The sequence below is a fragment of the Cimex lectularius genome, unplaced genomic scaffold (assembly GCF_000648675.2).
Source record: "Cimex lectularius strain Harlan isolate CLEC.00 unplaced genomic scaffold, Clec_2.1 scaffold3, whole genome shotgun sequence".
NCBI classification, from domain to species: domain Eukaryota; kingdom Metazoa; phylum Arthropoda; class Insecta; order Hemiptera; family Cimicidae; genus Cimex; species Cimex lectularius.
Window position 1 is genome coordinate 4,807,606 of NW_019392688.1, and position 14,137 is coordinate 4,821,742.

Below are 14,137 nucleotides of genomic sequence, written 5' to 3' on the forward strand. Positions count from 1 at the left end.
GCGAATAAATTTGAGGAACATGTATCAATGAGCGCTTGTTTCCCTTGATTTAATGCAATACATGACTGTACATTTTAATAAACTTTATTTCTCAAATCCTTTTCGGCCTTTCATATTTAAATGATTTTTATTCAGAAACATGTCAGAGAATCCACTGTAATATTGAACGTTCATGGCTAATGAATAGAACTTGCAAAGTGGCTAGTTTTGAAATGTAAAAACAGACGACGGCCTCAAATGAAAAAAGAAGCAGTTTACGCAATCGGTAAAACTTTTAACAAATTAAGTTTGAATAGCCAAACTAACATTTATTGACAAATAATTCTAAAGCAAAACATTTATAGTCTCTTGTTAGAAAAATACCATGAACTGGAGAGTTAGCAAAACTGTGGTTGTTGTCTGGTTACCCAGGTACATTGGTAGAGGGCAATGAAAAGGTTGATGAAGTGGATAAGGCCAGTACATACCAACCTGAGGACTTCACTGCCATCCTGCTTCCGATGCTAAAACTGCATTAAAAAAACAAGAGAAACTGGCAGAATCAGGTCGGATCCATGGATCCTGTAAGACATGTTTCCAAAACCATTTTCTACTTTACAGCCCTTATCTCCCAAAATTCCCAGCTCCACATTTTTTTTTTTTTTTTTTAAGGAAACGGCGATTGACTGAGTGTCATACTCCAGCAGGACAATTCTGCAGTGGATCTTCACACAATCCTGTTAAAATCGAGAAGTCTCGTCAATTTGTTAATTACCGTCCCTTGGTTATTTTGGAAATGGATCCTCTTGGTGATATATTTTTTGATAAAGCATTTGAAAAATAAAAGATAAACTGAATAACAATTCAGATAATACTTTGACACACAAAGTCCGAGACATTGAACAAATCATTTTATAGTTTGTAGCGTTTGAAATTTGTCTCAACGAAGATGGTGTGAAACCTAAAACTGTGATAATTTACATCTGTTCAATGAATAATTTTTCTTTTATATGTAGAATTCTGGATGTTGCAGTTGGGGCGTTTCTTATAATTAGAAATTTGCTCGGCTTGCTGCCGGCCTGGATCAGATTTTAGATTTAGATTTTACCGATAATTTTAACAAGCAAATATTTGATCGAAATGTGATAAATAGCTGATTATATAAATCAAAATATTAATCTAATTGAATTTTTTGGCAGCTAAGTAATAAATAATAATGAAAATCAGCAGAGAAGTTTTTGTGTATCGAGAGCTCTGCTGATAGGTGGCTGTCGGAGGATCTGTCTTGTAGGAGAGCGATCACCTCAGCCAGTTAGGAATAGGTCACTTGAGGACACCTGGACACTTTTGGTCCAGAGCCCGTCTATGTATCGTATGTCCAGTATGTTGAGGAAGATGGTTTGATGTGTTCCATCTAATTGAAGGGTGCATTTCCTTGGTTTTGTATAGAGAGTGTATAGGAATGCAACCCGACATTCGAATCGTACTTGTGCTGAATCCCTTGTTCCAATTTTTGGAGGAAGCAGGGAAGCAGGCATAGGGAATGCATTTATTTGTGTAAACGTGCAGAGTAAGAGATGGTGGAATATTGAGTTACCATCAACCCACAATTAGGTTGGTTGAATGATAGGTGTGAGGAGTGATGGAGGCATATCGAGAACTCAAGAGGCTAATTGAATGAACGGTACGAAAATAGGAGTGAATGTATTTAAGAATGTTTGAGAGTGTAAATGGGTTGGCTAAAAGCAAATAGGAATTGCATCAGTCAAAGATCAGATCCAATGCCGGACTGCCAATACCCATCACATCTAGTTAATGTTGGGACAATGGAATATTTTTACACCTAAGGCACATAATTGCTTAGAAAAAAGAAATTAGATTGACATCTGAATACTAGAGCAAGCAAACAACTCCAGAACAAGCCATTGGCCCTTTCACGCAACAAATTCACGCCAATAAATACATTCACTCTCAATATACCTACACCATTCTGAAATCCAAATCTCGAGACAAGATGTAAATTCTCGTACATATTATATGAAAAAATGCTCGTACATGAGACATACAAGATAAAGCAATACTAATCACATTGAAACTGGGTTTCTTCGGTAAAGGAATGAATCGATTTCATACACTCGGCAGTTGAATAAAAACATCTAGTCCCTGACCATCCTGCTCTACCAGCAATTTGATCACTTCAAGCAGGTTTGGCACAATTGCTTTTATGTTCTTCCATTAGTGTCTGATCCAGTCTTATTAAAGTCTTTGCCCACTAGAACGTATCATACTAGGACCGTGTCAGACACGAAAAAAAACGGTCCGGTCACTACTATGCTCACCGCAACGGATGAACCGCGTTCTATACCCGTTTATAACGCGTATGTAAAAACGTTTTAGGTAGGCCGTCCACTGGAAACGTTTTCGGCCGAATAGGGCCGGATGATCCAAAAGCGAAGAAACGAATGAGCACGCGTCCATTAGAACCAATTCGTTGGGTCGTGTACGGCCGAAGCACTTTCCGATCCAAATAAAGTTGGATTTTCCAGTCCCATTCGGCCGAATGGTTACTTCGACTACAACTGTCAACCACGTGACATCAAACGCTCACATTGTTTAACGCCGTTCTTTGCTTTTTGCTTACCTTTTCGTTTCGTTTTCATTTCGATGGATTGCGAAAAATTGATGTGCGGTTGAGGAGCAGGCTCTTGGGACATGCGTGATCCACTCTATCATCGGAGAGATGTCCAGCTGTGGTCAAGGATAGCTTTAGAAATGGAACTTCCAATATTTTTGGTTATTTCTTTCATTCCATTTGTATATAAACTGGGAATTTTCGAGCAGCAACAAATCTGCATCCATTTGGGTTGTGTCGTGAACTGACAAAAATCGGCTACAGTGGACGACGGTGTTCGGCTATATTGCCGGTCGCCCGTTTGGTCAAATAGTTCGGCTGTTGAACGGCCGTCGTTGTTCGGTTCCAATGGACGAGCAGCCGTCCTCCTTCAGTAGCTGTCGTACATTTCTTTTTTAAAAACGCGTCGTTTGTGAACTTTTGTTTTCTTGTGTGGAGTGAATTTGTTAAATAAAGTATGGCTATTAGAAAATTATCTAAACGAGAATTGGCCATGATTGCCATTGTTTTGGACGAGGAAGAGGAACAGAACCACTAGATGTTGTAAATTGTAAAAAAAACTCGTAATTACGAACATATTCTATTAGTTGTTCATCCTCCATTTTTACTTAGACACAAACACTCACAATACAATAGAACACAAACACAGATCTCTTCGTCAAATGCAAAGAACTTATGTGGAACGGGATAGCAACACAGTAGGCCGGATGCGCCCAACGGACCGACACCTGCAAAATATTTTCAGCAGCCGATTTTTTTGCACGGCACGGTACGGTGTTCGCCGGTGACGGAACGGTGTAGTGGGCATTTTCTAGTACTAAATGATGTAAAGAATATTTATTTGCATGTGTCGGTACGGTTACGGTCCTGGTATGATACGTTCTAGTGGGCAAAGACCTTAATAATGCCATCTGGACAAGGGGCATCAGCTGAAAAGCTTTTCTACCTGTTTTCATCAACTTCAGCTTCTCAGAACTCCCATGATATATTGGTGATTGTTATCCTTCAGATTTGTCACATACCTTTTTCAACCCTTGTCTGTCATTCTAGGCATATCCTGCAAATATTAATTGATAGCAAGCATTAATCGGAGAAAAAAGATTTTTTCATTTTAGCTTGTTTCTGTTGGAAAAATAATAATAAAAAAGTTTCCTTGGAGCTTACGCTCATATTTTAAAATTTCAGGGCTTAATTCTTGCAGAGTCTAGGAGAGAATAAGTAATAAACAGACAAAAACTAAATTTTCAATTTTTCCTTCTCTAAATTTATTTTTTAGAAAACACGATTTAGCAATTTTGTCTGTTTTGTGTGGGGTATTTACTTTTGTTACATTCTTCAACCAGGGCGGTTTTCCTCCAAGTTTCTGCTGAAGTTGAACAAAAAACTTAAATGCTATTAAGTCACTATCTCTTATAACGATTGTTTTATAACAAAACAATTTTTATTATTTTAAATTATTTTTCACATTTAGTCTTTTTTTTAGTAAAGAAGTCATAGATATTTAATTTATAAATTTAGATATTAGTCGTGTAAGTCATCAATATTATCATGGTTTAAACAATTGGTAAATTTAATAAGATCGTAGTTAATCAAGTTAATTTTTTCGTATGAAACCTTTAATTTTCTTGCGTTTTGAGTAAGATTCATCGCCATTATGCGAAAGACATTTAAACAAGTGTTACGTGATGGAAAAACCGATCGTTTATAAATTTTCAAACAGCTTTTCCATTAATTAATGTCTAATTAATATATTACCGGCTATATTCATCACTGGACTTTTATAATCTTCAATTCCTCTTTTCTAGGGTCAACAAGCTTTCCTCGGCTGGTATTATCGCAATTAACGTAATCAAGACTGTTGCCATGGTCTGTTAAGAATTAATTATACGGATTTCTTTTCAACGTTAACGCAGATTCATTGCTTTAAACAGAATGCACTTGAAATGAAATAAAAGAATATTATTATTATTTTGGTATTTTATATGAATCTGTCTATGAAGATATGAATGAGATGAAAACTTACTTTTGTATCGTTTTTAGACAAGTGTTGTTTAAAATCAGATAATAGTTTTAGATACAGATTCATATAGCATTTTTCAGGCAAATGAAACTTTTGTTCAACCAAATGAAACTTTTTTTCAACCAAATGGAACTTTTTTCAATCAAATGAAACTTTTTTCAATCAAATGAAACTTTTTCAATCAAATGAACCTTTTTTCAATCAAATGAAACCACTTTTCAAGCAAATGAAACCTAAAACCTAATGATAATAATTATGTAGAGGAATAAATAAATGACATTATACTAACAATAATTTTTATGATGATTGAATATTAATATCTTAATAATTGAATCGTAAGGCTTAGGTACAAGAACGTTTCTTGTGAAGATCCGTATTCATCAAACTTTTCTACATCCACCCAGTCGAAGTTAAATTAAGTGGGACAGAAAAATGTTTTTGTGCGAGCAACAATTTTCTGTGATAGAAATTATGTATGATAAAGTGGGGTGGAGTTCAATCCTTTTTTAAAAAGATGGTTCCTACTCACAGTAAGTTGTTTCGCAACATTCCGGATTTCGAGCCCTTTAGCTCATCATCAGGTTGAAGGGCGTTTTCGCGTTGGCGGGGGTATCAGCGGGTTCACTTTTGCAATTCATTTCGAGAGACGTGTTTGTAGAAACCCATCAATCTGATGATGAGCTAAAGGGCTCGAAATCCGGATTGTTGCGAAACAACTTATTGTGAGTAGGAACCATCTTTTTAAAAAAGGATTGAACTCCACCCCACTTTATCATTCATAATTTCTATCACAGAAAATTGTTGCTCGCACAAAAACATTTTTCTGTCCCACTTAATTTAACTCCGACTGGGTGGATGTAGAAAAGTTTGATGAATACGGATCTTAACAAGAAACGTTCTTGTACCGAAGCCTTACGATTCAATTATTGTAATATTAATATTCAATCATCATAAAAATTATTGTTAGTACTATAATGTCATTTATTTATTCCTCTACATAATTATTATCACTAGGTTTTAGGTTTCATTTGCTTGAAAAGAGGTTTCGTTTGCTTGAAAAATGGTTTCATTTGATTGAAAAAAAGGTTTCATTTGCTTGAAAAATGGTTTCATTTGATTGAAAAAAGGTTTCATTTGCTTGAAAAAAGTCATTTGCTTGAAAAGTGGTTTCATTTGATTGAGAAAAGGTTTCATTTTATTGAAAAAAGTCTCATTTACTTGAAAAAGGTTTCATTTGCTTGAAAAAAGTCATTTGCTTGATTGAAAAAAGTCTCATTTACTTGAAAAAGGTTTCATTTGCTTTGAAAAATGGTTTAATTTGATTGAAAAAAGGTTTCATTTGCTTGAAAAAAGGTTTCATTTGATTGAAAAAAAATTTCATTTGATTGAAAAAAGGTTTCGTTTGATTGAAAAAAAGTTTCATTTGTTTGAAAAGAAAGTTTCATTTGGTTGAAAAAAGTTTCATTTGACTGAAAAATGCTATATCTGTAACTACGCAATTTCACAACTGGACAGGTATGGTTTCTGAAGAAATTAGATTAATTTTGTCTGAGGAGTAGCGGGTGCTATTTCCTATGGTTTATGCACTGAAAGACAATGTCAAAACCAGACCCTCGTAGTTAATCTAACCATTTCTAAGTTAAAGGTGTATACATGTTGAATTTTGTTAGTCTTGTTATCGAATTTTTGGAGATTTTCAGTGGTTGTAAGAGATGATTTTTTTGCGTCAGGAGCTACCGACGTTTATTTTATTATTTCTATTCCGGATTTCGAGCCTTTTAGCTCATCATCAGGTTGTAGAAACCTTCAACCTGATGATGAGCTAAAGGGCTCGAAATCCGGATCGTTGCAAAACAACTTACTATCAGTAGGAACTATCTTTTTAAAAAGGAGTTCCAATATGATATGTTCCAGTGTTTCCACTTTTTGATTGTAAGAAATGAATTTGGTTAGTCTTATTATGGAATTTTTGAAAGCGTCTGGCGTAATTATTTGAAGTTCGCGGCAAAATCTCCAAACAAAAAAAAAACTTTTCAACGGATAATTACAACTAAAGGTTAGACGAAGGTTTAAAGAAAATAAGGTTTTATAAAAAATTAAGAACTGCTGATTAAGGATAAGGGAAAAGCATGCCTGGCTTTGCTGACTCACTGATCTAATGGACTTCAGGCGCTGCCATAACTTCAGCTTAAAATATGTGAACAGTGTGTTAAGTGTTTAACTCTTAAAAAAAATCACAAAAAAACAATGAATTTGATTTAACTATATACAGTTTTGCTTTTACATAGATTTTTATTCACTTTGGTTCGAGACGAAAGGGTAGTTTTGCCCGTGAAACGTACAAAACGTATCAGAGAGAGTGTAACAATAGTTAAACGATGTCGAAATCATGAACGTGTTATAACGCATACACGTAGAGACGCACAAAAAAAAAGAACGAACGAGGATTTTTCTCGGTCGTCCAGAAATCAGGATAGTCTCCTTTTCACGGACTCCCTCACGCCACACGTACGTAAAAGGATGTCGGACTTGTACAGAGTACTACTGAACATAATGTGGGACGGTGTAACGACTTAATGTTATTAGCCCACTTCTTCCGAATCCGAAGACCGTTACCGGGAGATTCACGCTTCCTTTTTTCTCCTCTAATCGTTACTGCAGGTGTAATTAGCAGAAATTAATTACAGATTGTTTGGTGTTTTTTTCTGTATGTAATCCTTTTAGATTGGGCATATAGTTGAATAAAGAAAGGGATCTTCACGCAAATACAACTATTAATTAAAGTACGCCGCATGTAATGAAAGACGAAGAAGAAAAACCTGTTAGTACTATTAACACTACTAACACTATTAAGAACATTTCTAATGTGAAAACATAGTTTATATAAGATATAGTACAAATTACTAGATCACTACAAACACAATTAAAGAATAATACTTTAGTTTAGAAGCAGTTACAAAAAGAGAGAGAAAGAGAGAGAAAGAGAGAGAGAGAGAGAAAGAGAATTGCAGAAAGAAAAAGAGAGAGAGAAACAGACAAAGAAAGTGTTAAAAATGATGAAGAACAAAAAAGAATAGAAAGAGAGAGCGAAAGAGGGGTCCAAAGAAAGATATAGGAAGAAGGAGAGGGTGAGAAAAGGGAGAGATGAACAGACCAACAATGTTTTAAGAAAATAATAAAGAAGAAAAAATGAGAGAGAGAGAGAGAGAGAGAGAGAAAGAAAGAAAAAGAGAGATAAAGAGAGAGAGTGAGAGCTGAAGAGAATTGGAGGGTGAGAAAAGGGAGAGATGAACAGACCAACAATGTTTTAAGAAAATAATAAAGAAGAAAAATGAGAGAGAGAGAGAGAGAGAGAGAGAGAGAGAGAGAGAGAGAGAGAGAGAGAGAGAGTGAGAGCGGAAGAGAATTGGAGGGTGAGAAAAGGGAGAGATAAACAGACCAAGAAAGTGTTAAAAATGATGAAGAAGAAGAAAAACGAAAGAGAGAGTGAAAGAAGGGACGAAGGTAGCGATATACGAAGAATGAAAGGTTGAGAAAAGGGAGAAATGAATAGACCAACATTGCTTTAAGAAAATAATGAAAAAGAAAAAATGAGAGAGAGAGAGAGAGAGAGAGAGAGAGAGAGAGAGAGAGAGAGAGAGCGTAATATGGTGCAGAAAAAAAGTGTTTAAAATTTTGTCAGACATGCCTGACTAGTCCTCAGCCTTGGTTGTCCAATTTTCTTCAGACCAATTAAACCAGATTCGTGCATTATTTTGGTCGTATTGTCTCACGATAAAAGAATGGGATGGAATGACTTAAAAATCCAAAATTTCCATTCAAACAAAACAATTTTTATTGTAACTACAATAAACAAAATGCATATCCTTAGGATATCTGATAACAGAAAATTAAAGGTTTTTTATTGGTAAAAAATTTAAATAAATAAATAAAATAAATAGGAATCTTTTTTTTATGTTACATTATTTACAAGAATAGGAAGGATTTTTTTTTTGCTTATTGTTTGTAGGCGTTGTAAGCAAGATCTTGAGCAAGGCGCAATGAACGCCTGTCCCATCCGCCGCCGCCTCCATGTCCTCCGGAGCTTTGCCAGCCGTGGTCGTCCTGTTTGGAGTTGAGCAGCTTTTTCAGGGTGATGATGAGCGAAAGGACGAGAGCCACCTTGGCGATGATGAGCGCCTTACCGGCAAGTAGGAACAGAGTGCCGAGTGCCAGGGGTATGATGGCCATCGCCTTCATCGCACCGCCCATCATCATCATGCCCATCATCTTCTTCATCTTGCCTCTTCCTGCAAAAATCGCAATGGATAACTTCAGAAAATGGAACAAAACTTATCGATAATTTGGATTACATTATTAATAACAGCATTTCCGAATCTAGAAGCTTATTTGGAACTTACACAGAGTGTAACAAGGCAGTCATATACTTGCTCTTCAAGAGGGATCTACCAAAACCGAAGCATGGCCAACGATCGCTGTTGATACGACAATAATGGCGGTTGGGGAAACCAATGCTTCACCGGCCCGTAACCTGAACAACTCAATCTTCAGATTCAGTAAATATAGGGCAAAGTGGAGAATAAAGCTAATGGTCGGTACGTGTGGACCTCACCAACCGGCAAATTCATCACTTACCAGTCCACTTCAACTGTGATCAAATTAAGTACGCCAACGAGGCAAAGTACCTTGGTACGAAATTAGATGCGCTTTGCGATGAAAAACACGTCAAAAACGAATAAAGCGAATGAAATCAAATTCCAGAAAATGTACTCGTGAATGGATAGAAACTCTCCAAGATCATTACGCTCTTACTTTACCAACAGGTTCTCCAGCCCAAGGACTCTCTCCAGCTCTCGAACTGTGACAGCAAGACCAGCCATCAAAATATACCACGGTTTAACAATACCGTACTGACATGCACAGCCTATGGACTCTGGTACATCAGAAATGAAGACCGTGACCTCAAAATGGAAATAGTAGAGGAAGCTGTCTAAACAGCCACAAAAATCACCATTAAAGGCTTTAAGGCCATGTCCAAGAAACAGAAACGTATCAGGTTAAGAAATTAGACGTCGAAGACCTGTCAGTTCCAAAAATAGCAATACTAACATTCGATACGAAAATATTTTACATTGTGGAAAGAACATGTTTTGGTCTGAATTTCGGCATTTCGCAATATTCACTAAATCAACTCTTAAACAAGAAATGTTTGAAATTTTGGATGGATAAATATTAGATGTGTATGTCCGTGTAAGTTATGGATTCTGGCGCAGATGAAATCAAGTTTCAACCTGCACAATACTCAATTTTTATTAGCGTTGCTCATAGTTAATCAATTATTTTTGTGCTAGTAGTCATATACGTTCGGTCGTAATTGTTAATGCACCTAGCGTTCCTCGCGACGCATATCGCGTGGTGTTTACCGATGGGTAAAAGTAGCAGTCACGTTTCGTCCTATCATCCCCTCGAGATCAAGTGAAAAGTCGGAAAGACTTTCTCGCCGGTCACGACCCCCCCTCGCGGAGGCCGCAATCATCACGATCCCCTTTTGTACGTTAACGGTTCAAAAACGGTGGGTCATCAAAGGAAAGTCGGGTCTCTTCCGAAAAGATTCACGCGAAACGTAATGGTCAACCGATGACCATGATGGGACACCTAGCCCAAAGCGAGAACCAATTGGGCTGTCTCTTTTAATTTCAATTAATATGACAAATAGCATAGTAAAGAAGTGAGTACAGAATTATCCAAAATTTCCCAGGAAATATCTATATATTTAATTATTGAAATATCAACAATGTTGAATAAAAAGTAAAATCCGGACCTTGTGGCATACAAAAGACGTTAACAAAAATCGAAAATCGTTTCAATAGAAAGAAAACTAAATAACAATACAGCCAACAGAAATGAAGTCAGATGATATTGCTGGCATTACTTTAACTGCTTAAAAAGTGGAAAGCATGGATAAACGAAAATAACTCTTATTTGCCATTGGATTTTATTTAGGCTGAGAAAAGCGGTTTTTTGAAGCAAGGGAAAATTTGGCTTAACGAAGCACTGAGTTGTCGAACGGGTTTCATGCTTAATTAAGCAATTTCGTCAGCACTGCTTCGTCCGTCTTATTCACAAATAGCATATGGATATACCTACGTAATTATTTACAAGGATTTAATCAAAATATGTCATAAACATTTATTTCAGGCATAAAAGAAAAAGTTTTCTAGTTGAAATTAAACAAAAATGTAAAACAACATGGTCTTTAGTAACTTAAAATTGTTAACTTGGATCAAACGATATACCGTTCACAAAAGATGTCATAGATATCAAGGTTTTTCTCTCTAGCTTCCATCATTTAAATCTTTTTGAAAATTTCTATTCAATTTTGGGACCGCACAATCAAGCTTTGTTTTCTTTTGCGCTGATGGTATAGTTGGTCTGCGAGTGGGTTCAATGTTGAACCGACATTAAGTCCGTCAACTCTCGCTGGTTTTATGATGTTATTTGTTTCTTAGCCTTTTGATACCCGCCATCTTCAGTTAGGAACAACAAACAGACACGATCAAAACCAAAACGCCCTTCAGAAGGGAAAAACTGCATAGACGGACGCAGTGACAGTTAAACTTTTGTTTTCTTTGCAAAATAAGTTTCTCCAGTACATGCTGACATTCCTAAGTGATAGGTGGTTGTCTTTTCTTACAAATCAATTTCTGAAGTTTGATCAATCGTTCCTAATTTGAGAACTGGTAAGGTAAAAAACTATATATACATACATATCAAAAACTGCAATCAATCTTCAGACTTTTTAGTAATCGATATTCTTCGGTCTATTTCTATGAAAGAAAATTTAATTAATCGGTTTTGTACAGATTTGTGAATCAATTTGAGTCATTGTCAGATTTCATCTAAAAAATAACAAGGAATACATAAATTTTTCGTTAAAATCCCCACTGTTTTACTTCCCTGCTTTACTTAAAGTGAGTATGCAATTCCTGCCACACAGGAGGGCTTTACATCCGCTTGTGTGGAGGATCAAGGCGCCAAACCACTTTACAATATATTTTTCATACCTTTATCCATTAAAAATGGGCTCAGCGGGATTCGACCCAAGAACCGCTAGCTAAAATAACTTTTCCATGTATTTATTTTTTGAGTTTTCATCGTCCGTTCTTTATAATCCGTTTAGTGGTCTATTGATCAAATTATTTCAATTATTCTATTATATTCTTTTTATGTAAGGTCTTGGCTGAAAAGAACCAGTGTCCGAGAGGTTCGAAGTCACGATAGCTCAAGTGGCTAGAGCAGCGGCGTATTGAGCCGAAGGTCGTGGGTTCGAATCCCGCTCGTGACACAAACTTTTTCATTTCAACCAAGACCTTACATAAAAAGAATAATTAGTTCTTTATAAAATCAAGCAATAGGCGAAACTGCTCAAGTTGAGAAATTAATAGGGAAAATTCGAAAGGTGGGCTGAGATGGGAAGTTGGTGTCCGAGTGGATCGAGTCACGATAGCTCAAGTGGCAGACCAGCGGTGTATTTAGTCGAAGGTCGTGGGTTCGAATACCGCTCGTGACACAAACTTTTTCATTTCAACCAAGACCTTACATACAAAGAATAATTAGTTCTTTATAATTTTAAGCAATAGCTGAAAGTGCTGAAGTTGAGTTAATAGTTAAACTATTATTATTCAGAAATCGTGAGTTGCGGTCTGGTGTGATAGGTTTCAGAAAAACATTTTCTTTATCGTGCCAACGTTTCGATCTTCATTGAGATATGATTACACAGAAGACAAACACTTTGAGCCCTGAAGATGATCTCAATAAAGATCGAAACGTTGGCACGATAAAGAAAATGCTTTTCTGAAACCTATCACACCAGACCGCATCTCACGATTTCTGAATAATTATCGATTAACGGTCACTAATCACCACACAGTTAAACTATTGTTATAACAGGTTTTCTTTTCTTCTTTCGTCTAAGCTTTTTATTATTTAGTTTAAGTTTTTATTTAGTCATATTTTTATGATTTATTCTCTGACTAAATTGAATTAGTATATATAATAAAGTCTATTTCTTTCATTTTAACAAGAGTACCTCGTAAGCTGAAAATTTACCCTTTGTAACAGTTAATTTATGTTAAAATGTTATATCTCTGAGAAATGTTTTTATCGTACTGATTATACATAAAGTATCATGTTATGTTTATGTAGATTATTTAACCAAAAGTGTTTTTCTCTACAATAACAGAACAATAATACAGATTTGAACCAAAATTATATAAATCGTATCATATTTATTTATTTACTTACCAGCTTGTAAATAACATTGGATTAAATCAATCAAATCAAATATATACCAGTAAATATAGACCATAGTGTAAATTTTGGTAAATAGTTTTAGTCAATGTCAGCTTATAGTTAGTTAGATATTTAGTAGTTTTTCAGAAGTTTTTCTCTACAAGAAATTAGAACTTTTTTTCTAAACTTTAGTTTTTTTTAAATGTATCTCTAATCAGTAACTATTACTCATAAGTTTCTCTGTGTAGTTAGCAATCAGCTAATTAAGCTACTTTTTTTAAAAGAAATAGTCAGACACTGCACTTTTACGTATATAGTTGTTAATTTTCGTAAATTCTTTGTTGAAATATTTTGAAATAAGTTTTAAATAGAAGCTTTAAGAATAAAACTTTTTGAACGTCAAGAATGTCAATAATGTAATTATTAGGATCAATTAAGATTTTAGACTATTTTTTTTTAAATTGTGATTTTCCCAAAAGTTAAGTTGTTAATTTTTTTGTATATACCTTCTTCCATTCCGGTTTTGAGCTGGTCAGCGGATAGTTTCGGCAGGTTGACCATGACGGTGTGCGTGTTGAAAAACCTTGCGATCCTGTCCCAGAGGAGGTCCTGGAGTTTTCCCTGTTTCCCGGCCTCTTCCACCTCGTTGTCCGAGAGGGCTTTTCCTTCGCGTCCCGATCCCGCAGTCCTCACGAAAGAGAACGAATCCCCGAACGGGATGAAATCCGCCCGGGCGGCCCTGTCGACGAGGGCGACCGCCTTGCCCTGGAAGCAGCTGGCGGCGTCTTCGGAGTGGAAGCATTCGTCGAAAACCCTTCGAACGAGACGAAGGGGTTCTTCGGAAGAACCGAGCCCGAGGAGGCAGAGGAGGATAGCAAAACGTAGCATGTCCGACTGATGCGACGCCGGCAGCGTCCTTTCGCTTATATACACCTTCAACGCTCTCCCACTCTCTCCCTCTTTTTACTCCTTTCTCACCAATTTCGATTATTACTTGTACTCTTTACAACTTAATTAACTTATGGAGAATATTACGACGAAAACATTTTTTCCGTGTAAGACTAAACAATTCTCAGCTTGCGATCAGTAAAAAAAACCCTTTCTTATATTTTTAAGGGTGTAAACATTAATGATTGCTTACTCCCTAAAACATATTTTTTTAATGTTATTCATAGTTTTAGCTGTTTTCTTCTTTTTCCACATGAAATTGTATA

General features: G+C 36.0%; 1 protein-coding gene and 1 long non-coding RNA gene across 2 annotated transcripts; one reads left to right on the forward strand and one right to left on the reverse strand.

Moving 5' to 3' along the window:
- The first annotated feature begins 93 nt into the window (after positions 1 to 93).
- On the forward strand, positions 94 to 4,537 carry LOC106662114. Its single transcript, XR_001339830.2, has 4 exons — positions 94 to 265; positions 345 to 563; positions 652 to 788; positions 4,417 to 4,537. It is a non-coding gene; the product is annotated as an uncharacterized LOC106662114 (long non-coding RNA).
- Positions 4,538 to 8,589: 4,052 nt separating this feature from the next.
- LOC106662062 lies at positions 8,590 to 13,811 on the reverse strand. The gene is made up of 2 exons (XM_014385866.2): positions 13,430 to 13,811; positions 8,590 to 8,920 (listed from the first exon to the last, which is right to left on the reverse strand). The coding sequence occupies exons 1-2, from the start codon at positions 13,809 to 13,811 to the stop codon at positions 8,628 to 8,630; spliced, it is 675 nt and encodes a 224-aa protein (XP_014241352.1). The 3' UTR covers positions 8,590 to 8,627.
- Between the last annotated feature and the right edge of the window lie 326 nt (positions 13,812 to 14,137).

Excerpts from the sequence above, each read along its gene's own strand:
- LOC106662062 (XM_014385866.2), bottom strand. The coding sequence starts at position 13,811 with ATGCTACGTTTTGCTATCCTCCTCTGCCTCCTCGGGCTCGGTTCTTCC. Across the intron at positions 8,921-13,429 it reads CAAAACCGGAATGGAAGAAG|GAAGAGGCAAGATGAAGAAG; the intron begins GTATATACAAAA and ends CGATTTTTGCAG.